Genomic DNA, 22,405 nt, shown 5'->3' with positions numbered 1-22,405 from the left:
AACAGAGGGGCTTTTCCGACATTGGTAAACCTCTTTCTGCGAGGAAGAATGCCTTTTCCAAAAGAGCACTTTGGAAAAAGGCATGTGTGGACGGAAAAGAGGGAGTTCTTTCGATAGAAGAGGAAAGAGGAAAAAGCACAGGTGCCCTGGTGGCCACTCCACCCAGAGTAATAGCTTACATGCGAGATAGTATCCATTCAGCTGATCGCTTTTTTGATGTGTGTTGGCAGTGTGGATGCTCTTTCAGAAGAAGTTTTTTTTGAAGAACTCTTCCAGAAAAGCTTCTTCCGAAAGAAACCTGCAGTCTAGACATAGCCTGAGTGAGGACTTCCTCCTTTACACATGAAAGTAGAGACTACTCATTCCATCCCTGACCCTTCAAAGACACTTCTCCTTGGGAGCTTTAAGGATGTCCTGGATGCAAGGGAGTGGAGCAAGGGAGGTGGTGCTCTTCATAGTAGCCTGCTCTCTGCTGTACGCTCAGATTTCTATGTGGCAGTCACAGATTACCTATGTGATAAACCCTCTTCTCATTAGTCCTACATGCTGCTTCTATTGAACAGCAATTGGATCTAGATAAACTAGAGATCTAGGCAATGACAGCGTGGCTCCTGTTGGAGGAAGGACGGAACAGAACAGCAGCCATTCCTGCAGGACTTTTCCTGGCTCAGAGGAGAAAAGGATTTGTAATGGAAACATGGAGATGAGGACAAGGAAAGTTTGCCTACCTTGCCAAGTTTGCTGACTAGTATGGTTAGCATTTTTATACTCTGATAATTTATTCATTTTTTTCCTAATTATTCTGTTGTCATGATCATGTTTAAAAATAGAGATTGTTTAAAACAAAAACAGTAAAAGAGATCTAACTTTTCTTGTTGTTTTTCACATCTCACAGATAAAATTTGCTTTCCCCTGTGCCACTAGAGAAACTCACCCAGAAGAAAAGGGCATATTTAAGAGCAACACTGCCCTTTACCAACGGAGGGCAGAATCAAATTATTGCTGAAGTTGTAAAAGAAAGGTGCTGTAGATTGCCTAAGAGAGTGAACAGACATCTTCAGGATTTCTTTCCACCATCCATCCCAGACTGCTCTGCCCACTTTGTTAGCTGTGTCAGCCAGCTTTGACACAAGAGTATCAGATGTAGAGCTATTTGCACTGCTGCAAACCCACTCGTCCCTTGGCAATCTTTCTTTCATTTGGGGGCTTACAAGCCAAGATCTGCCAATGAAACCCAAGAATGCAACAAAGCATATAATCTCATTAATTATTCTTTGATGACGGAGGGGCATCTTGAAAAATCCATATTTCATAGTCTTCTTGTTTGTGCATCATGCATGCTTTATTTCTCATTATAAAAATTGAAAGTTCAGCATTTTAAACAAAAGAGCAAAATATGCACAATGAGCTGGGGGAAACTAATAACTCTCCTAAGTTTTTAATTACAGCATTAACAACACAATAATGAAACTACAAACATGTTATCCAAATGAGACTTGTGTCATTATATGTTATACAGGCAAGATAAATTCTTATCTACTATTTTAGTCAGATGATGAACTCGTTGAAACATCAAAATTCAAAAGTTCCTTAATTTTGTCATAAAGCACTAGCACTAATGCACCTCCAGTTCCACGAAGAACATTGGAGAAGGCTCCCCGAAAGAAAGCGTTAAGTCCCTCCTGTTTGTATATCTTGATAAAGCAGTCAATGGTTCCTTTATATTGACGGTCAGCCTCTCCACTCTACACACAAACAACAAAAACAAAACCTTCATGCAATACCGCGAGAAAAATGTATATGCTTAATATACTGCAAATGTGTTTTTTTTCTTTCCTCACTAGTAATGAATGTTTAAGGCTGATAGTTTGGGAACAGCTTTTCCTCAGTTTTCCTCATGTCAAATGTGAGTACTTGAATTACTAAATACATCTTTGATTTAATGCTCATTTAGCTAATTCTCCACAGCTACATTAGGATGCATTACGCAGCAGGAAGAGGGATAGCTCAGTGGTTTGCGCACTGGCCTGCTGAACCCTGGTTTTTAGGCTCAATCTTTGAGGGGTCCATTTAGGCATCTGGGTCAAATCTGTCAGGGATGGTACTTGATCCTGCTGTGAAGGCAGGGGACTGGACTTGATTGACCTCTCAAGGTCCCTTCCAGTTCTATGAGATAGGTATTTTTTTTAACTTGAAATAAGCTACACAAATTGAGCTAAGTCAATTGTGTATCTTATTTTGAAATTGAAATTGGGAGTGTCTACACAGCACCTATTTTGAAATAGAGCATTCTTCATCCAACTTCCCTTTGACATGGCGTTTCAAAGGGGCAATGCAGCACCGAGCCCAGGATAAGCTGGGGGCTCCGCAGCTGATCCAGGGCTTCACGCAGTGACGTTTCAAAGGGGCATCGCTGCACAGCTTATCCCGGGTCCTGGGGAAATGCCGCGCAGAACCACATAACTCTGAGTCCCCCGCTGACCCTGGGCTCCATGCTGAGCTGCCACTTTGAAATGCACAAAAGCATTTGCTTATTGGATAGTTGACTAGTCGATTAGCATCTTAGTTTGAATGCTCTGGGGAGGAGCTATTTCAAAATAGCATCAGTGGAATGTCCACACTACAGCTATTTCAGCATAGGCATTATTTCTCACAGAATGAGGTTTACAAAAGTCAGAATAAACTGTCCGTTATTTTGAATTTATTTTGAAATAACGGAATTGCTTTGTAGAAGCTTGCATTGTTATTGCGAAATAACTTCAGTTATTTTGAAATAACTGTGGGTATGTAGATGCACCTTTAGAGTCATCATAACAAAAGTTCATAAAAAGTTGCAATATAATAGAGGTAGCAGGAGATATAATAGAGTAGCAAACACTGTTGCACTATCTGTACAGGATCTGAATCTACTGCAATACATTCAAAGGATGTTGGTGGTGGATACTGGTGTTTAGATGAGAATTCTCCTTTTTAATACAAGAACTAACTCACATAGGAAACAGTAATGGTACTGTCCCCTGGTTATCCCAGGAATTTGCCTTCAGAGCCAAAAGTACTACTGGCTGGAGAAAGTATTGTATCAAATGCTTGGCTTCCTCCACAGTCAGAATGATTATCTCAACGAGAACTAGTTTTGCATCGATATTGTTAATTTCACTGTTATACAAATCATCCATAGCAGTAACTGTATTGTGGCTGTATTTGTAGAACCACATTAACTTTTTTTCTAAAAAAGAATAACAACCACTCCACCCCCACAGACACCTTAAGTAGAATAGCTAGCCCTATAGTTTTACGCGACAGCAAGTGCTTACATTTTCCTTGCTTGCTCTCTTTCTGTTTCTTATGCATCATTAACACCAGTGGATGATGCTTCTACTTGTATTCTATGGCAGTGTGCATTTCCTGGTGGATGGAGTTACCATCCCCACAATTATAAATCATCTTTGAAACTATCTAGGTTCTCTTGGATATTTCTACACCTACTAATAACTAGTTGGCCACTGAGTTACAACCAATAATTGCTGGTTTTGGTGAGAATAAAACTCAACAAGCACAAGCGCATATTAGTAATGGCAGCATAAATAACAGGCTCATATGCCAATCAGGTAGGTAAAGCAGTATCTGAAGACACAACAAGCACATGACTGTCTGAAAGTGAGCGGTTAGCACTGATAGTGGATGCTATCTACTGCACACCATGGGGATTTCTGGTGACTTAGGGCTAGATTTTTAGAAACGCAGAGAAGTATTAGTGGGGTAAAGCTACCAAACTCCCACTGATGTCTGATGCATCAAAATTTTGTTTGATACAATGAGAAGAGCAAGTACTCTTCAAATAAAACTTATGTAAATCTTTTTGGAACTACCATTCTCAGTTCTAATACTAAATGATCAAAGCCTCCCCAAAGATCTAGGCCCTAGGTGAAGTGTTCCTGTTTTGTCAGGAGCATATTTAAGGTTTTTACTTCTTGGTTGAGGATAATTCCTAAAAGTAGCAATTGTTCTCTGAAACATTCTTAAGAATTTACACCAATGTCTTAAAATACCCAGGCTCCAAGGAGAAAAGAGAACCATGTTTACTAGAAAAAAACTTTGACTATGGGCGGCACCAAACTATTTGAATTGATAATATTTTTTTGCCTGGGTAATCATAAGTACTTTGAAGGAAACAACTGCTACATCTCAGGTAAGTTAAGTCAGTAAGAGGAAGTACTCAAACTTTTTCTTTAGTTCTGTGGGAGTTGTCTCATTGATTGCAGCTGACAAGAGATTTTTTACCTCAGCTAAGGAGTGTGCAGATGAGGAATTTGAGAGGGTCATATAACAGTGACATGATTTTTGAAAAAGAATTGTAAAATATATAGCTTACTTGCATCATCATGCGTCTTCTGACAGTGTCAAAGGGGTAAGACAATATTCCAGAGAATGTAGTCACAATTTGGGCAATGAGAAAGGACAAAATGAATGGTGTTTGTTTTGGATTTGGCAATAGCCCCTATAAAAAAAAGAAAAACAACAGATGACAATGTAATTTCTGATCATCTAAAGTTAATGTCAAAATTGGTAAGTGCATAGTGTCATTTTCCAAGATTACTTTTGTAATTAACAAAGAAAGATATTTGACATTTTATACCTACTTTGTAATTTAAAAAAGTAAATATATTTTTGAGTATTTAAAATGAAAGACAAAGAAAAAAACATTTTTATTAATTACTAATGAATTCTTAAAATATCTGATCAACATGTGCATTTATCCATTAGAATTACCTTAATGGTGTCATAGCATCCAAAATAGGAAGCTCGGTATACTATGATTCCCTGTACTGAAACGCCAAATCCCTGGTACAGGCCCACAAGTCCATCTGACTTTGCAATTTTAAAAATACAGTCACCAAGGCCCTTGAACTGTCGCTCAGCAAGACCTAGCATAAAAGAAATTTTCTATTAAACAACATGCATATTTGTCTCTTTGTCAGAACAGCATTGTTTTAAAAGAATAACACTTTGCATCATTTTGGGTCAAAAGACATTGCTAGACAAGAGAGAAAGTATTACATTTCTTGGACACACAGTAGAAGAATAGAGTGCTGACAGAGGAAGGGGAAAGTTCTTTCCTCTCAATTCCCCTAAGGAATTGCAGCTGCTCAGGAAGCCACCAAGCATCATGCACTTAACTTGCCCATTCCTAAGGCTGCGGCATGGCAAGGGGAGAGCGTCTCCCTCAACCCCAGACCTACTGTGGTGGAAGAGGTACCCCTCCCCAGCCCTAGCCCAGGAGCTGCTGCATCTCTCCCTGTCTCCAGCACTATTGCGGCAGGGAGAGATGATCTCCTGCAGCCCAGGTGATGCCATGGGGAGAGATGACTGAGGGAGTTCTCTCTACACACTGTAGTCTCAGGCAGTCTGCACCCCAAACTCCTCTTCCCTGGCCCCCCAGCCAGAGCCCTCACACTGCTACGCCCCAACACTGTTCTCCAGGCCTGAGCATCCTCCCACCCCACTGCAGAGTCCACACACTCATTCAGAACCTTCGCCCCCTACTGCACTCCAGCCCCTTCCACAGTCCTGAGCCCCCTCACACACTCTAAACCCCTTAGCTCCACTCCCACCACATGTTCTCTGCACATGAATAGGAAATATTAGAGGAAACATTGCACTGGCGATATACATCATTGTTCAGAAAATGACACAATAATATCTTCAAAATTATCCAAACTTCCCACTATGAATTAAGATTAGCTGATTCTAAATGTTTCTTCCACAAATTAATTTGATCAGGGCTCCCAGGGGAATGAAACACAGACCTAGGGATGAAATTTAAAGCAGCAGGTGACAACTTTATTAATTTTCTTAATTTAATGGGGAGAGGACTAACCCTCCCCTCCAAAAAAGTCAGACACTGATTTGTGTGCTATTCAATATTATATGGTCTTTATGCCAAATAACCAATATTCAAGTTTGGCCCCTTTCAATCCTAACCTTAGGATTCGGCTCACCTCTGAATCATCTTGCCCTCTCCTGCAAGGACAGAATGAGGATGTACCTGCAGGGTACCTCTCTCTACAAAAAATTAAAGCTTCTTATTCTCTTGCCCAGCGAATTAGTTGGCCAATCAGTTATCTTCATATTTACCCTGATAGCTGATCTCTTTCAGCCTTTAAACTGCACTGTAAGCAGTGACAAAAGACAAATTCTGCTTTTGAATCCCTTCCTTATTCTAAAATCCAAGGCCTCAGAATTCTGTGAGGAAGGTGAAAAATTCATCAGACTGGCCCACCATTCTCTTCTCAAGGAGAAAAGTTCTTCCTGATATCCAGAAATTGTCAATCTGACCCTCCTGATAATACAAACCTCAACTATGGGCAGGGAGCAATAGAGGCAAAATGGTTGCTGCATGCCCAGGAGAATACTGCACGCAAAACAAGGGTGAGAGAAGGCACAAGAACCCAGGTTCCTTTGTCCTCCCCACAGTTTGACCAATATACAGCTCATAAATGTCTTCTCTTACGTCTCCCAGGCCAGACACAACTTTCATATATGTTATGAGCAGAGAGGTCCTCCTAGAATGGCTGAGCCTGCCTGTTCTTTCCCTGTACCTCAGTAGTTGCCTAGTCGAGCTGGGAACAGCAAACCACAGCCAATAGGAGCTGTGAGCAGCCTTACTCATGGATGCACAGGTGAATGAAGTGTCTAGTGGCCTGTAAGGGGCTAACCCTGTCGAACCCTGCTGTCCACTTATTGCCCATCCCTGCTCTAGAGACATACTACCCATTATATTTGTACAAAATTCCCACTGATATTCTTGGTGTGGAACAGAGATGGCTGCTGCCCTGTGAAGTCTGTGCCATTAGAGTTATATGATTACAAAAATAAGATCCTATAATTGTTGGCATTTATATCTGGCAAAATCCAGTGAAGTAGCTTAATATGAATGTAAAAAAACTATTGAAATTTAAGATTTATGTTGTGTAGTTGTCTCCCAAGTTTCTCCTCTCCACACACTTTCTCTCATTTGTAATAAACTCATAGGGCTGTGTCTACACTGGCAAGTTATTCCGGAAAATCAGCCGCTTTTCCAGAAAAACTTGCCAGCTGTCTACACTGGCCGCTTGAATTTCCGGAAAAGCACTGACGATCTAATGTAAAACCATCAGTGCTTTTCCGGAAAAACTATGCTGCCCCCTTTCGGGCAAAAGTCTTTTTCCAGAAAACTGTTCCGGAAAAGGGCCAGTGTAGACAGCACAGTAGTGTTTTCCGCAAAAAAGCCCCGATCACGAAAAAGGCTATCAGGGCTTTTTTGCGGAAAACCGCGTCCAGATTGGCCATAGACGCTTTTCCGCAAAAAGTGCTTTTGCGGAAAAGCATCCTGCCAATCTAGACGCGGTTTTCCGGAAATACTTTTAACGGAAAACCTTTGCTGTTAAAAGCATTTCCGGAAAATCATGCCAGTGTAGACGTAGCCATAGATGTATTTTATTATTTTTAAATGTTTGGGGCATTTTTCTAAGTTATGCAAAGAATCCTAATGCACAGAGCTGAGTATTGATTTGATTGTAGCATCAAGATGTATATAAACAGTCTGAAATGCATGTAGGGAAAAATTAGAAGGGTCAGTCAAGTGAATTCACTACCTTTCCCAATGTCAGCAGCTAATCGAGTTCGTGCAAAGTCTAGTGGATATACTACACACAAAGATGTTGCTCCAGCTGCTCCACCAGAAGCTAGGTTTGCAAAAAACCATTTCCAGAACTGAAATACAAAAAATACTGCATACAGTTATGAAAGTATAGAATTATGAACCCATCATAATGATCTTCTGTATGGCTATTTAAAGAATTAATGAAAATTACCAAAGAATCAGATAATGTTACAAATTAATATCTAATAAATGTTCAGAAAGTATGTGTAGTAGTAGTTCATACACATCAATTTGGCAAGATTCCCTTTCTGTTCTCATATTTACTACAAAACATTTATAAAGTCTCCCCCACTCTATTTTTAAATAATAAAGTGCTTTTGTAATTCCCAAGAGCAAGCAAAAACACTTTATACTATATTAGAATATAGTTCTGTTCAATGATGGCCCAAACCCGCATTATTGCTGGCTTGTTAGGGCTTTTTGATGATGTTACAACTGTGCACCAACTCTAGTACCACAATGAAAAAAAGTTCCTATGTCTCATGGGCCAAACTGAACTAAATGGACTTACAACAATTATGGATTTGTCTCAGAGTGTTTAAAGCATGCAAGGAAAAAGCTAACAGGAGGGGAACAGATTAAAATATTTTGCATCAGATTCCCAGCTTGTGAAAGATGGCTTAATTCCATTGATTTCTATGGCGCTAAGAAGCTAGAATTTTAATTTCTGCAACCTCTTCTATTGCTTTTAATTGACATATTCATATTTTAACAAAGTTTAGCTAGCAAGGGAACTATAGCTTGTTACCTTGTTCCTCTCTAGGCTTTCCCACAAAGCCACAACACAAAACATAAACAAAGTGAATCCCAATGACCAGAGTTTCAAAAAACCCCACGCTAATTGTATTAAAATGTACTAATTTTTATATAACAGAATCCTAAGTGTTGTTTCATTCATAAAATGTTTGTAAAATCTGAGTCCCAAAAAACCATCAAATGCATCCCAGATGAGTACATTTTTATGAGAAGGAAAAGAGATTTCAAGAATCGTAAATTAAATATTATTTATACCAAACATAGGAGTTTTTTTCCATAGTAAAAAGGAGAATTTGCTTAAATATATATTTGTTTTGAGCAAAAGGGTCCAGACTAAGACTTAGCATGCAATACAAAGAGATGAGTCAGAGAATAGTAAATGTTCCTTCAGGTCGGTGCCAACAGGAAAGTCTGAAGCAGGAATTGTTGCTGGCACTGCAGAAAGAGCTGCCAGGAAGATAAGCAGAGAACATAATTTTTTTTGAAAATACAGAAACACGCTGCAGAAATCCTCGAAAGATAATGTGAGACAGATGTATAAAAGGGATGTTTGAACTTTATATTTTCACATGAAACAAACTGGATAACTAATTTATTGTCAAACATTTGATTTAATCAAATCACCATTTTCCATTGGAAAACTTTCAATCTGCTCTAGGTCAGACCAAAACAGGTTTACTTATTAAAATGATCAAATGTGTTTTAGCACATTTACCTGTTTATCTTTATCCACTCCAGCCATGAAAATCTGTTTATATTTGTCCTTAAAAGCAAAGTTTAAAGCCTGTGTTGGAAAATATCTGATAACATTTGCCAAATTGCCACGCCAGAAGCTCAAAAATCCTGTACAAAAAAAAAAGATTATTAAATTACATTTACAATGTTTGTATTATATTACACTAAATAGTTTATATTACATTGCTGCTGTTGCTAGTTTATGATGAGTTGTAAAAATGTCAAAAAATTCCTACATTACTGGAAATCTGGATCCCCCCCCCCCCAACATTAACTAACAGATGTCTGTATTAGTAGCCAACAATAAGAAATCTCAGCTCCTGAGACTGTAAGAAAAAAATACAGTAACACTCAGAAATGGTGAAGGTTCCTAACTTCCTTACCTTATACATAAGATTTAAGATATGTTTTTTAATGCGTGTGAAGAAATCTCATTATATGCCTTCACTGGGATAAATATATGAATCATGTTCTTAATCTTATGAAAGTGTGCTGTAGCATGTGTATTTTAATATTACAGAAGGTGCTCAGGTTCCATATAAACAAAATGGTGAAATGTTGATGAAACATTGGGAACTCAGTGTAAACTTTTATCATTAGATTCCTCAGTATGCATTTAAAAATGATCCTTTTGGACAATATAATTAAGTCATTAAGGAGATAGGCAAGGGTGTCTACAGCACCATCTAAGAGCAAAACCTGCCTGGATGCATGGAATCCTATTTGATACGTAGAGAAGTTTGCCCAGAGTCTATCTGCATAATGGCTGTCTCTTAACTAGTACTATTAATTTTCTCAGGGAAATGCTGCCAAAGTGACACTAGAAACATCAAGATAGTATCCAGTGCAATGAAGCCACAATATTGATTGGGGCTTCTGGGATCTACTGTAATACAAATAAAATTATGATAACATCAGCAATAACTGTCTAAGGGTATGTCTACACAGCAGCGTTATTTCAGAATAACTGACGTTATTCCAAAATAACATAGTGCATGTCTACATTACAAGCCTTTATTTTGAAATGATGTTGAGCTGGAGGACTTTATTCCAACTCATGGCAATCCTCTTTTCACAAGGAGTAAGGGAACTTGAAGGAAAAGTGTTTTTCCTTCAACCTCCTGCTGTGCGCCAAAAGCTGAATTAAGCTTTTCAACTTACACTATGCAATTGACGTAGCTGAAGTTGAATAGCTTAATTTGACTTTAGCCCTGCTGTGTAGTTGTGCCCTATGTAAAAAGGCATGGAAATAACCCAGTGGTGGGTTTTTGCAGTAGCAGTATCACTTTGGGTGAGCATGCTAACCAAATCTCCTGTAACACCAAAATCTTCCCTGGAAATTACTCTCTGTAGAGCCCATCGCATAGGAAGAATATACACCTGCAACTGCGCTCACTTAAGCACCTACATAACTGCTGGACACAAAATCCACTGACTTAAGACAGATAAATGCAAATCTGTCTTTGATAAGGAAGGGACCTAATCCATGTTTGCATTGTTTACGCCTTAACAAAAAATGTCTAGCCTCTCAACAGCGACCTAAATCCCATTAATGTCTTGCTGATAACCCAAGTTACTCCTGTTACAAATCCACATGACACATTAGGATGGGATGGGACAAGCCATCAACGGTATTACCAGCTCTAAGCATCAAGTAAGGCTCCAAAATGTCGTGTGACTGGCTTAAAAACCAGGACAATTAAAAAAAATGGGTGTGTTGAATTCTTTTTATTTTCCTTTTCATAACTTTAAATTTCATGGTTTTGTTCTCTTCAAAAAACAGGGCTAGAGACTTTTTTTTTCAAATTATAGCAGACAGCCTCACATAATTTTGATTCTAGTAGCCAGGATTTACAAACAAACAGTTGACAACACTGCATCAGTTGGTCATAATCTGAAGTCAAAAGGACAACAAGCATATTTAAAAATTAATCATATTCTTAAGTATTTTGTGGGACTGTAGCAAGAATGCTCGGTACAGAAATGAACCAAAAAATGATAGCACTATGGATACAGGTGCCTGACAAATTTATCAGAGATCTACCAGCTAGAATGTGATAGGCAATACAAGGAGGTTGAGATAGGACCCCTAACAAGAATCAGGGCAAAACCCCCAGTCCTTTATCCGTTGCTCCTGTCTTTCTGAACTAACAGCTGGACACTATAACTTAGTCTGTTTTCACTGACACCTTGCAATAATGTGGCTGTGCCATTGCTGCCAGACCACTGTAAGATGTGCAGAGTATCTGCTCTTCGTCACCAGAAAAGAGATTACTTGGTGACAAAAAAATCCCCAACCCCAACAAGGGACGGTAGTTCATGGACAGGAGAGCACCTTCTGCTGAGAAAGTGCTGTTCACATCAGCGCTTTTCATTATTAAAACTTTTGTAATTCGCAGTGGGTTTTTTTCACACCTCTGAATAATAAATGTTTTAACAAGGAAAGTACAATGTAGACAAAGCCTGACATTCATCAAGACTTGCCTCACTCATATGGGTTGTTTTAGGGCGGATATGAAAGTCCATTCACAAAGGGGAAGACTCAAAGTTTAAGGCTCCCAAATTCCCTTATTGTTTTTATGGGTATTAAGATAAGTATGCCAAATAGTTACATGTATATATCAGGGAAGATTATTTTAACTCCCCCTCCCCCAACTCTAAGATGTCTTGTGCAACTCATAAATATGTGAAAATACACTTTTGCTATTACAGCATGTGCTGGTAGATTAAACGAACACTTCTGACTTTTTATTAATTATTTTTTATTTATAAAATATACTTAAGTAAAATTGCTGAGCCCATATACATAATGTTATCAAAACACAACCCTCAGAAAAATGTATTAATAGTGATTACTTAAAAAAGAGTCAACGAGGGAATCCTCAATCTCATTCCAGCACAAAAAGCAAAAATTAAGGTTGAACCCGAACTGAATGCGTGTGAAAAAGGAAATGTGGGGAACCAACAAGCTGATAATGGGTTTGGTGAAGAGATGCTTGGAGTGAAGGGATTGGTGGTGAAGTGGAGGAGACAGAGCCTGGTGCAGCCCGGAAGGACTGCAGTGCTCTCTCTTTACCTTGTATTTTGGCTATTGACTGCTGCTCTCTTGCTGGCTGCAATTCAGTAGGGGAGCAGAGGGAAAGGAGGCAGCCTGCACAGCAGGCACCACATCATCATCTAGTGTCAGGAGGCTGAGCTACAAGGTAAATCCTGCCACATGTCCAACTATACTGGATATATGTAATTCCAGTAAAATCAGATGCATGATGTGGGTGATAAATGCAGAAGTGTAATGTGACATGCATAACTCCTGGCAACCCCAGAATTAGAGGAACATGTGGAGAAGACAAGGACAAGATTAGGTGTGGAGAATCTATACAGTGCTCCATGTAGTTCTACATGAAGTAGAAACAAAAGACAGGACTATGCAGCACTTTAAAGACTAACAAGACGGTTTATTAGGTGATGAGCTTTTGTGGGCCAGACCCACTTCCTCAGATCAAACTGTGGAAGAAAATTGGCATGACCATATATACCAAAGGGATACAATCTATTACTATTCTACATGAAGTAGAGCATTGAAGGGGGGATGGGTGGGAGGTGTCCGTATCTCCTATTGAAGCAGGGGACAGGGATTACTGGGGAGCCATACCCTGCTCCTGGGAGATGCCCACAAAACAGGGGGACAGGAAGTGCTGGGGGTCCATACCCTGCTTCTGGGGGATGCCCACAAAACAAGGGGGACAGAAAGTGCTGGGGGTCCATACCCTGCTCCTGGGGCACGCGCACAAAATAGGGGGATAGGAAGTGCTGGGGGTCATACCCTGCTCCTGGGGGATGCCCACAAAACAAGGGGGACAGAAAGTGCTGGGGGTCCATACCCTACTCCTGGGGGATGCGCACAAAACAGGGGGATAGGAAGTGCTGGGGGTCCATACCCTGCTCCTGGGGAACGCGCACAAAACAGGGGGGTAGGAAGTGCTGGGGGTCATACCCTGCTCCTGGGGGACGCGCACAAAACAGGGGGATAGGAAGTGCTGGGGGTCCATACCCTACTCCTGGGGGACGCGCACAAAACAGGGGGATAGGAAGTGCTGGGGGTCATACCCTGCTCCTGGGGGACGCGCACAAAACAGGGGGATAGGAAGTGCTGGGGGTCATACCCTGCTCCTGGGGGATGCGCACAAAACAGGGGGGTAGGAAGTGCTGGGGGCCATACCCTGCTCCTGGGGGATGCGCACAAAACAGGGGGGTAGGAAGTGCTGGGGGTCCATACCCTGCTCCTGGGGGATGCGCACAAAACAGGGGGATAGGAAGTGCTGGGGGTCATACCCTGCTCCTGGGGCACGCGCACAAAACAGGGGGATAGGAAGTGCTGGGGGTCCATACCCTACTCCTGGGGGACGCGCACAAAACAGGGGGATAGGAAGTGCTGGGGGTCCATACCCTGCTCCTGGGGGATGCGCACGAAGCAGTCTATCATGCCCTTGTACTGCTGGTCAACGCGGATCTGCTTGGATGAGCCCTGCACCTGCAGCAGCAGCTTCACCCGCTCGATGGGCGCTACCGTGGTCTTGGAGACAGCAGCCGCGATGCCCCCTGCCATCAGGTCCGTGGCAAAGGAGATGGGGTCGAAGAGCTCCTCGTTCTGCGAGGCCTGCATGGTGCGAGAGGCGAGCGCAGGGCAGTGACACCAGCTGGGACAGGGCTGGCTCCAGGCAGCAGGCCAAGGCCAACTGCCACCCTCAGAACCCACCCCTGCAGGTCACATGGCCTAACTACACTGCAGCGAGAGGCCGACAGGCACAAAGGGAGCCAGGGAGAAGGGCCTGAGGCCTGGAGCCCAGCAGTGAGAAACTGGAGCTGGGGTGGCTGCTGGCTGGTGCTTGGCAACAAGGACTGGCTGAGGAACTAGGCCTGGAGAGCTCCTCAAATATTCACGGGTGTGCTGGGAAAACCTTTTCCTGCTCCCCAGAGACAACTTCAACCAGTGCTCAAGGATTCCATGGAAGAGCACAGAGCAGAGCTCCTCATGTGAAGCTGCAGGAAATCAGGCATCACGTGAACTCAGAGATTTACAACGATCCAGTGCCCAAAAAGCTTTAACTCTGCTCATGATTTTGTGTTCTTGTTTTAGTGCCAGATCAAATACCCATTAAAATCACTGATTTTGACTTTATACTGCAGCCATGTTTTCTTGGGGGACTCTGGAGCTTGCTGTAATCGTACAATGATCTCACCAGCACCCGGATTAATTAAAAAAAAACCCAGAAATAGATGGAGTGGAGGGAATTTGCCACTGTTTTTTAAGTTCTTAAATGCAGCAGAAATGGAATGAGAGGCATATTAAAGGGCAGTTTCTAAATCTTGGGCAGGAACCAACTGCAATTTTGGTACCTATCTAGGGGCTCAAATGGAAGGTGAACACACAGATTTTCAAAGATAGTGTTTGTCAGCATCCATGTTTCCTGGGCACAAAAAGCCAAATTTTTAAAGGTCCCTAAAGGTGCTACTTTTGGAAACCCATTAGGCACCTGTCTGCATTTCTGAACGCTTAAATACTTTTTACAGATCTGTCCTCTTGTGCTCCCTGGGATTTTCAGAAGTGCTCATGCACATCTCCTGGATGCTAAGCCGAGGAACAATGCCAGTTAGGTGCATTTTACATGGGTAAAATATTACTTTTCACATGCTAATCAGACATGGGTACCCCATAATGAAAGGTGTAAAAGCAGGCTATTTTCAGACACTATTGGGGTGTGAGCAAACAGCCTGTGAATTTCAAGCACATTGATTAATTAATTAATTGGCTCCTGGAGACTGAAGACTAGACAAGCTAGTCAGAATCCACTATGTTTGTATAATGTTCTCTTCTAAAAGCTCAAGATCACTTTCTTACTAATCCTCAGATTTTAGGCTTTTCAGATGTGATCATCATGTTCATATGAAACCACAATCCTTGTATTATAGCAGTTTTGCTCCTGAAAGGGCTCTTGTTTATAAGGTACTTTCCTTGGGTGTCAATTGTTTTCCTGCATTTTATTACCATTCTCTGAATGTGAGGCCATCAAATTCTGGAGCAGTTTAGAAGGTATTATATCATTACTGAGGTTTGTGATCCATTTCTATCTTGCTCTGTGTTGGTTATATTTAACTGTGAGCTACTTAGCCTTCTGTGCACTATCATCATTTGCATAACACGTGCAAAAGAAACTAAGTAGCATTCCTAAATGCTATTAGGCTTTTCTTGTAGGTATCCACAGCTTTGAAGTTTATGACTGGATTGGAAAAATATATCCTAATTCACTGCTTAAAATTTGCTTTAACTGAATTCACCCATGTTATGAATGGTCACTTTCCATAACTTGGCATTGGCATGCAACTATATTATTCAATGAGCTATCATTAGTCTCTTGTTCTTGCTTATAACAGTCTCAGTTAGCATTAGAATATATTTATATGCCTTCATATTTATATTTTCTAGTAGTATCTGCTTCATTAGTTCTATAAGGTATTTCAGGTGCTGCACTGACACCAAATGATATTCTATAGGAGGAAAAAAAACCCTAATGGTATTCTGAATGTGTAAATCCTGGTCCTTTGATTGAGCTTTCACTGCTAAAGCCACACAACACATTTCTTTCAAAAGTAACAAGCACCTGACATTTCTAGAAGAAAGGCTGTAAAATTTCCCCCTCTATTCTTGACTAGCCTATAATCACTTTAAGCAGCAAGTGGACTTCCCAGAAACAATCTGAAAGCTGTTGAAAGCTGTCTGCCTCCTGCTTCCAGAAAGCAAAGAGTAACAGCCCAGTGAACCAGTGCTGCTGTCTGAACTGTTTCTTGGATTCTTTCACAAGCAGCTGCTCATATAAACATTGCTTCATGTATGTCCATTTCATTTACAAGCCAGACATATCTATTAGAAAAAAACGATTTTTAAATGTGATTTTTACTACCTTTTCCCCAAGTGCCTGACACCTTTATCAAGTAGAATAGTATCAACCAAAGGGGAATCACTTTTTTTAAACAAACATTTTGCTTGCTTATGGCTGACTCTGCCTTTTCTACTTTCTAGTCTTTCTTGAATTCTAATCATTTAAACCCTGGCATTTCACCAAATTTTTGCATACCCATTCCTCCCATAAAGATTTGTATAAGCAATTGTATAAAAGCAGCAAGGGAGAATCACATTTCTATTGTAGCATGAAACTTAAGTTCTGACTCCTTTAGTAGCTGCTTTCCATTTCTTTCCTTTTTGTTGTCAGCTTCAATGTCCCTGATTCATATCAGTACAAATCCCAAAAGTTAGAAAGCCAAAAATGGAACCGAATATATCAGATATAGATCTTCCCTGCTGTATTTTACAGGAAAGTATACCCTCTCCTCCTTTAGAGCCTTCCTTAAGACATGCTTCTAAAAATCTACAAACTTAGTTCTGTACTTAGAGCAGTATTAAAAAAAATTAGCAATAAAAATCCTCTATCAAAAAGTGTTGACTGTAATACGTTCCATACTAATTTCAGCACTCAGTCATATGCTAGCTGATGCATTCCACCTCCTCATCCATCTTGTCTGCACAAGATCTGTTTAGAACAAAGATTGGGTACTCTTCAGAGCAGATAATTTGTCTGCCTCTTGTAGAGCCTTAGCACTCTTTGGGAGCTATGGAATTATAAACCCCTTTCTTTGTAAGGGAGAAGTACAATATAAAATCAGAAATATTCCCTTATTTAACTGCCATTTTTGGCTTCTTCTGAACATGCAAATGATTGAAAATGCCTTCTGATTTGTTTGTACATAGGATACTGCTTTTCATTTGTCAGATTCTTCGCTAGACCTAACAAAGGTGGTGATTTACTATCTGGTTCTGATATGCCACCGGGTAAACTATGCTATCATCACCCTTAAATTTGTGTCTGCAGCAAAAAAGTAAGTATTATCTACTGCAACATAGTGGGCACATCTATTCTTTCACTAGATTGTTGTAGTTAGGATTTTTCCATACTATTTCTTCTTGATTTCTCTAAATGAATTTGTAGGAAAATGCCTATAACTGACTGATATTTTCAACAGGATAGACATTTTACATCAACAATGTACAACAATAGCTTAGGGGTATCATGGTGCACTTAAATATTATAAAATTATTAACACAATACTGAACTCCATATGGCTTTTCATTTCCATCTTCAACAGATACCAAAAGGCAATCTCAGGGTAAGCAAACTTTCATTTTAACACAAAACCTGAACAGGTGTTAAAGCAAAGTAACTTCCAAAATGTATGGAATGTGAAAAGCATATGAGGTCACTCTTAAGCTTCCACATTACAATGCTTAATTGTTGAAGATGGGGTATTTACTGGCTAGAGGTATCTGTTAGGATAGGAGTGAAAGCCTTATAGAGGAGTTCTGCTCTGGCAGTGCTGTAAGTAAGGCTATGGTCTAGAATGCAGCGCTATTTTGGGATACTGGAAGTGTCCCAAAATAGCAACACCGCATCTTTAAATACTACTGCTATTTTCAGAAATAGGAGGCACACTATTCCGGCGTCCCTGTAACCCTCGTTCCACAAAGGTTAAGGGATTTGTCGGAATAGTGCCTTATTTTGAAATTTGATGCTGTCTACACAGCGCCAAATTTCAAAATAAGCTCTTTCGATCTAGACTCAGAATAAGCTACGCAATTTGCATAGCGCAAATTGCATAGCTTACTCCGACAGAAGGGTGCTTTCTAGACACATCCTAATATGAAGATGGAAAAGAATGGAGCTGTCTTTCCTCTTATTTCCATGTTTTCAAATTTTGGATTGACGGGGTGTGTCTTGTTGCAGCCTTAACCTTAAATGTAGGTTTTGTTTGGTAATATAACATGGAACACACCACAGATGTGAACAGCAGTTTAAAAAGATATTAATAGGCAGCCATCTGACGTTAGCTCATTGTTTTGGTAAATGGAGGGGTTAGAAAGCAGTATAGTTAGCCTGAGGGTTCTTTAAGGAGTGACTTGCTTCACTTGTACAACTCTATTATCCAAGTAACGGATTCCAAAGATCTTTCTGTCTAGCCCATGGCTGGATTGGGGGAAGGGGCATGGGTGGGGCTGGATATAAACATCCCATACAGTAAACAAAAGAAAAAGTCAAATGGAAACTAAGTTAATAGTTAGAAGGACTTTCATGTTTACATAAGTTTTCCACATGCAGCTATAGTTTGCAATAATCAACTAGGTACTGAAGACTAATAAACATTTTATACGCCTCTACAAAATACTGCAATATATCTTATGAAGAATGTTTTATAGAAAAAACCTGTACCATTGTTTTCCAGAAGGACCCACAATATCAGCACATTTGAAAGTGTGTAACCAAATGAAAGATGATATTTTAACTTTTATTAAGCTCAGGCACAATCTTGTGTGTCTTAGTGAGCTAATATTTGAATTTTCCTTCTGTTTCCAAACAGAGTGGCTATGTCTACACTGCAGGATTCTTGCGCACAAACTGTTTTACGCAAGAGTTCTGGTGCAAAAGGTCTTCCACAAGAGTGTGTCCACACTGCCATGTGCTTTTGTGGAAGAGATGTGCTTTTGCGCAAGAGCATCCACGGAAGTGTGGACGCTCTCTTGCGTAAGAAACTCTGATAGCCACTTTAACCATAATTAAGACCAACAATTTTAAGATGGCCACTTTGCTAGATTCAAGAGATACTTGTGAAAGACATGCTTTTGTTTGTAATCCGTTATTTCAGCATACGAATTCCTTATCGTGTCTTAAATAAACTGATTTAGTTACATTGGTACAACTTTCTTGTGCAAGAAGAGAAAGTCTACACTGCCTTCTTGTGGAAGAGCTTTTGCGCAAGAGGGCTTATTCCTCGTGGGGAGAGGAATAACTCTTGTGCAAGAAGCCCTGTTTTCTGATGCTTTGCTGTAAATTTACTTGCGCAAGAATGCGCCTGCAGTTCTCATAGGCCAATTGGGCTTCTTTAGCTGGAAACAGTGCAACGAAGATTGTTTTCTTTTCTTTCCCTAAACTTTCTTCCACCTTAAAAGAAATTCCTCATACAGTTCAACATTAAGTAGTTTTAAAGTTGCTTTGAAGTATTTTGCCTTTTCAAAATACGGTACACACATCAGTAATAGTACTGAATGTACTTGACAAAGTAAATCTCACATCACATCCCTATGGCGATCATAATTTTGTAGATGGGAAACACTGACGCAGAGAGATTAAGACCAACAATTTTAAGATGGCCACTTTGCTAGATTCAAGAGATACTTGTGAAAGACATGCTTTTGTTTGTAATCCTTTATTTCAGCATACGAATTCCTTATCTTGTCTTAAATAAACTGATTTAGTTACATTGGTACAACTTTATCTCACAGATAAAACTAACTAAATATATTTGTTAGTTATAGCCTACTGAAATTACCTTTGATTTCTTCAAAATTTCTCTTCAGTTGGTTATCCAACCATACTGCAACTTTAATATTAATCATGAACTTTAACAGTTTGCATTTTCTTGCTGGGCAAACGATGAAAGCAACCAGCGATGACAGAATCAGAAAAGAAAAATTTGACTGCCAACATGGAATGCGATGAGCTGCACTCCAAGAGCCAGCACCAAGTGTTAGGGCTGGAAAAAAAGCAAGAGAAAGGGGGACTAAAAATGTACATTCTAAATAAAGCCAGCTTTTAAGAAAGCTGTTGAAAGGTCTGTGGATTACAAAACTTCCAACAGTTTGGTTTTTGTAGAAGGCTTTTGTGGAAGACATCTTCATTTTGGAAGAGTTTTGATTCCACTTGTCTAGTCCATAAAAAAGTTCATACGAGGCAATAAGTATGTGAAAAAATATCCTATTGTTAACCATAACCAGGCTAACCAAACTAATACTGCCTAATGTGACAAACCTGAAAATGGATGAGTGTGTACAAAAAATACAGAAGGCGCAGTATACAAATTTCTTTATTATAAAAGCATCAACATCATATACAAATATTTATATTTGTGCATCACTTTCAGAAACAAAGCTACCAAAGTTTTTTTATACCCTTTCGTACCTATTGTACTTTCTTAAAGATAATGTCTCCTTAACAAATGTTGTACTTTGTTATTTACAATGCAATTCACAAAATCTATTAAAATGTCAACATTATTATAGCTCTTGGCTGTATGAAGGATCACAATGGATAAAAAAAAGATAATCTGCTAATTGAGTGTTTTGTAGCCTCTAATCCAGATGCTGTAAATTCTCCTTTCATTTTTATTAACAGACCTGTAGTAAAACCATCCAGCAATTGTTCATACCCTCAGATCTTCATGTTACCAGGGTATGTTATATTTTTTCCATTGATGATTACCAAATATCCAGACAGTATGTCTTGCACTTGATATTAAAAATTGGAAAATACTGGAATGTAAATGTTATGCTAATGTTTTATGTAGCAAAGCTACACTTTGGATAAATAATTCCATCTTTTTATTCATCATGATCTATTTGACTATATCTAAAATTAATGTTTTGCTTCTCCTGAAACATCATCTCCCAGAGATAGCTGATAATGTAGTAAGTCAGCATTAACATGTTACTTCAGTGTTTAACAGAACTAGTCCACAAGGCAGATTTATTTTTTTAAAGCACTTCAAAAGAACACACAGAAGGGCATCATGATTTACTGAATTTCTGTTTATATTTAAGTGCTTTGGATGGATTCCAACACTGTTCAGGACTTCTGCTTAATCAGGAAGCACGTTTATGTAGCTAAGCCAAAGGATAGTTTAAAAGCCAGTTCAACAGCAACTTCTGTGACTGAATCATGAAAACAGACGTAAAACTCCTGAGGTTTTGGATGAAGGAAGAGTCTCCTAGAAAAAAACAAAAGTTCAGTGTCAGAGGTAAGTGTTCACTGTTCTAGAAATTCTATTTGTGTTTTATAAGGCTTCAACAGCAAGTTGAAAGTAATTGTAAACCAAGGTTAATAGTAGATTTCCACAGTTCTCCTGGAAATCTTAGTTCTCCCCCCACTTTTTTATATTAATTTCACCATTGCTCAGTTTTCTTCAAGACACTGGCCCCTCTGCTGATGGACTCTGGACCCTTTGGGTCCGTCAGCAGACCCAGATGGGCTCTCCTCATGACCCTCTGGCTTTGCTGCCCGCTTTCCTGCCTCTGGGACACTAGATCTCCTGCCCCAGGGGTGCTGCCAGCCCTGGAGCTGCCACTGATGCTGCCGAGCTCCACTGCTCTGGGGCTTTTGTTGCTTCCACCAGGCTCAGTAGCCAGCCCTGTGATGCTGGGCTTGGCTGCCTGGGGCCCACCGCTGGGCTCTGCTGTCCTGGGGCTGATGCTGCTGCCTGGTGCAGCTGCCTTGGAGCCACCACAAGGCTTCATAGCCCCTGGATACCACCATCACCAGGCTCAGCTGCACCAGGGCTGCTGCTGGGCTCCACAGCGCTGCAGCTACTGCTGGGCTCTATAGCCACCTCTGGCATGTGGCTCCATGGCCAGTCCCAAGACACTGGGCTCAGCTGCTCTGGGGTGCTGCTAGGCTCCACAGCCAGCCCTGGCACACAGCTTCATGGTGAGCCCCAGAGCCACCAATGGGCTCCACAGCCAGCTCCAGGTTCCTTTGACCCTGAGATCTACTAGGCTCCTAGCTTCCTGGCCAACTTCAACCCCCAGGCTTCATGACGCTGGTACTATCTAGTACAGGGGCTCACTGGTCCAGCAACATCCGTGGTCCTACTGGACCAGGGATGTTGTCGGATCCGGGAGTCCCAGACCAGAGAGGTTCAACCTGTATTGTTTCTCTTCCTACAGGTACATTCTTACATATCAGCTCTCTGGTAACCTACAAAGTGGGAACCAAACCATGAAGTTATCAGTATGTGAGCGCAGTAGCTTTCTTTATGAGGTGTACTGTGTTGCACTTAATGCCACACGTTAGTTGAACATACTGAGACTGGAAAATTGAAGCTTTTCCTAACAGGGCCAGCAACATTTTTAAACAATACCCTGTGGATTTTGTGCATTTACCCTATACCACTTAGTAAGAGCTGTATATTGGAGTAGCAGCACAGGTATTATTCACTTGCAAAATGGGGACAATGCAGACAAAGGTCTGAGGGGTAAGGAGTACAACAAAGAAAACACAAGATATTAGGGCAAGATATCAGAATATCAGCATATAGCTACAATGGTGATGGCTA

At 40.5% G+C, this 22,405-nt stretch overlaps 2 protein-coding genes across 2 annotated transcripts in view; both read right to left on the bottom strand.

Annotated features, from left to right (window-relative positions):
* Positions 1 to 1,328: 1,328 nt before the first annotated feature.
* SLC25A31 (solute carrier family 25 member 31) lies at positions 1,329 to 14,321 on the bottom strand. Its single transcript, XM_006131802.3, has 6 exons — positions 13,640 to 14,321; positions 9,174 to 9,301; positions 7,635 to 7,752; positions 4,771 to 4,925; positions 4,373 to 4,498; positions 1,329 to 1,745 (listed from the first exon to the last, which is right to left on the bottom strand). The coding sequence occupies exons 1-6, from the start codon at positions 13,854 to 13,856 to the stop codon at positions 1,545 to 1,547; spliced, it is 945 nt and encodes a 314-aa protein (XP_006131864.1). The 5' UTR covers positions 13,857 to 14,321; the 3' UTR covers positions 1,329 to 1,544.
* Positions 14,322 to 20,145: 5,824 nt separating this feature from the next.
* Positions 20,146 to 22,405, bottom strand: part of INTU (inturned planar cell polarity protein) — a 116,298-nt gene continuing 114,038 nt past the window's right edge. Inside the window, 1 exon segment of the mRNA XM_006131792.4 lies at positions 20,146 to 21,061. Coding sequence (XP_006131854.2) covers positions 20,950 to 21,061 — 112 coding nt within the window. The 3' untranslated portion in view covers positions 20,146 to 20,949.

Source organism: Pelodiscus sinensis, chromosome 5 (genome assembly GCF_049634645.1).
Source record: "Pelodiscus sinensis isolate JC-2024 chromosome 5, ASM4963464v1, whole genome shotgun sequence".
NCBI classification, from domain to species: domain Eukaryota; kingdom Metazoa; phylum Chordata; order Testudines; family Trionychidae; genus Pelodiscus; species Pelodiscus sinensis.
This window is presented reverse-complemented; position numbering and strand designations above follow the sequence as displayed.

Coding starts and splice junctions, on each gene's coding strand:
- SLC25A31 (XM_006131802.3), bottom strand. CDS start 13,856: ATGCAGGCCTCGCAGAACGAGGAGCTCTTCGACCCCATCTCCTTTGCC. Junction 7,753..9,173: donor GAGTGGATAAAGATAAACAG/GTAAATGTGCTA, acceptor TTTGTATTTCAG/TTCTGGAAATGGTTTTTTGC. Junction 4,499..4,770: donor GATGCTATGACACCATTAAG/GTAATTCTAATG, acceptor TTTTTTTTATAG/GGGCTATTGCCAAATCCAAA.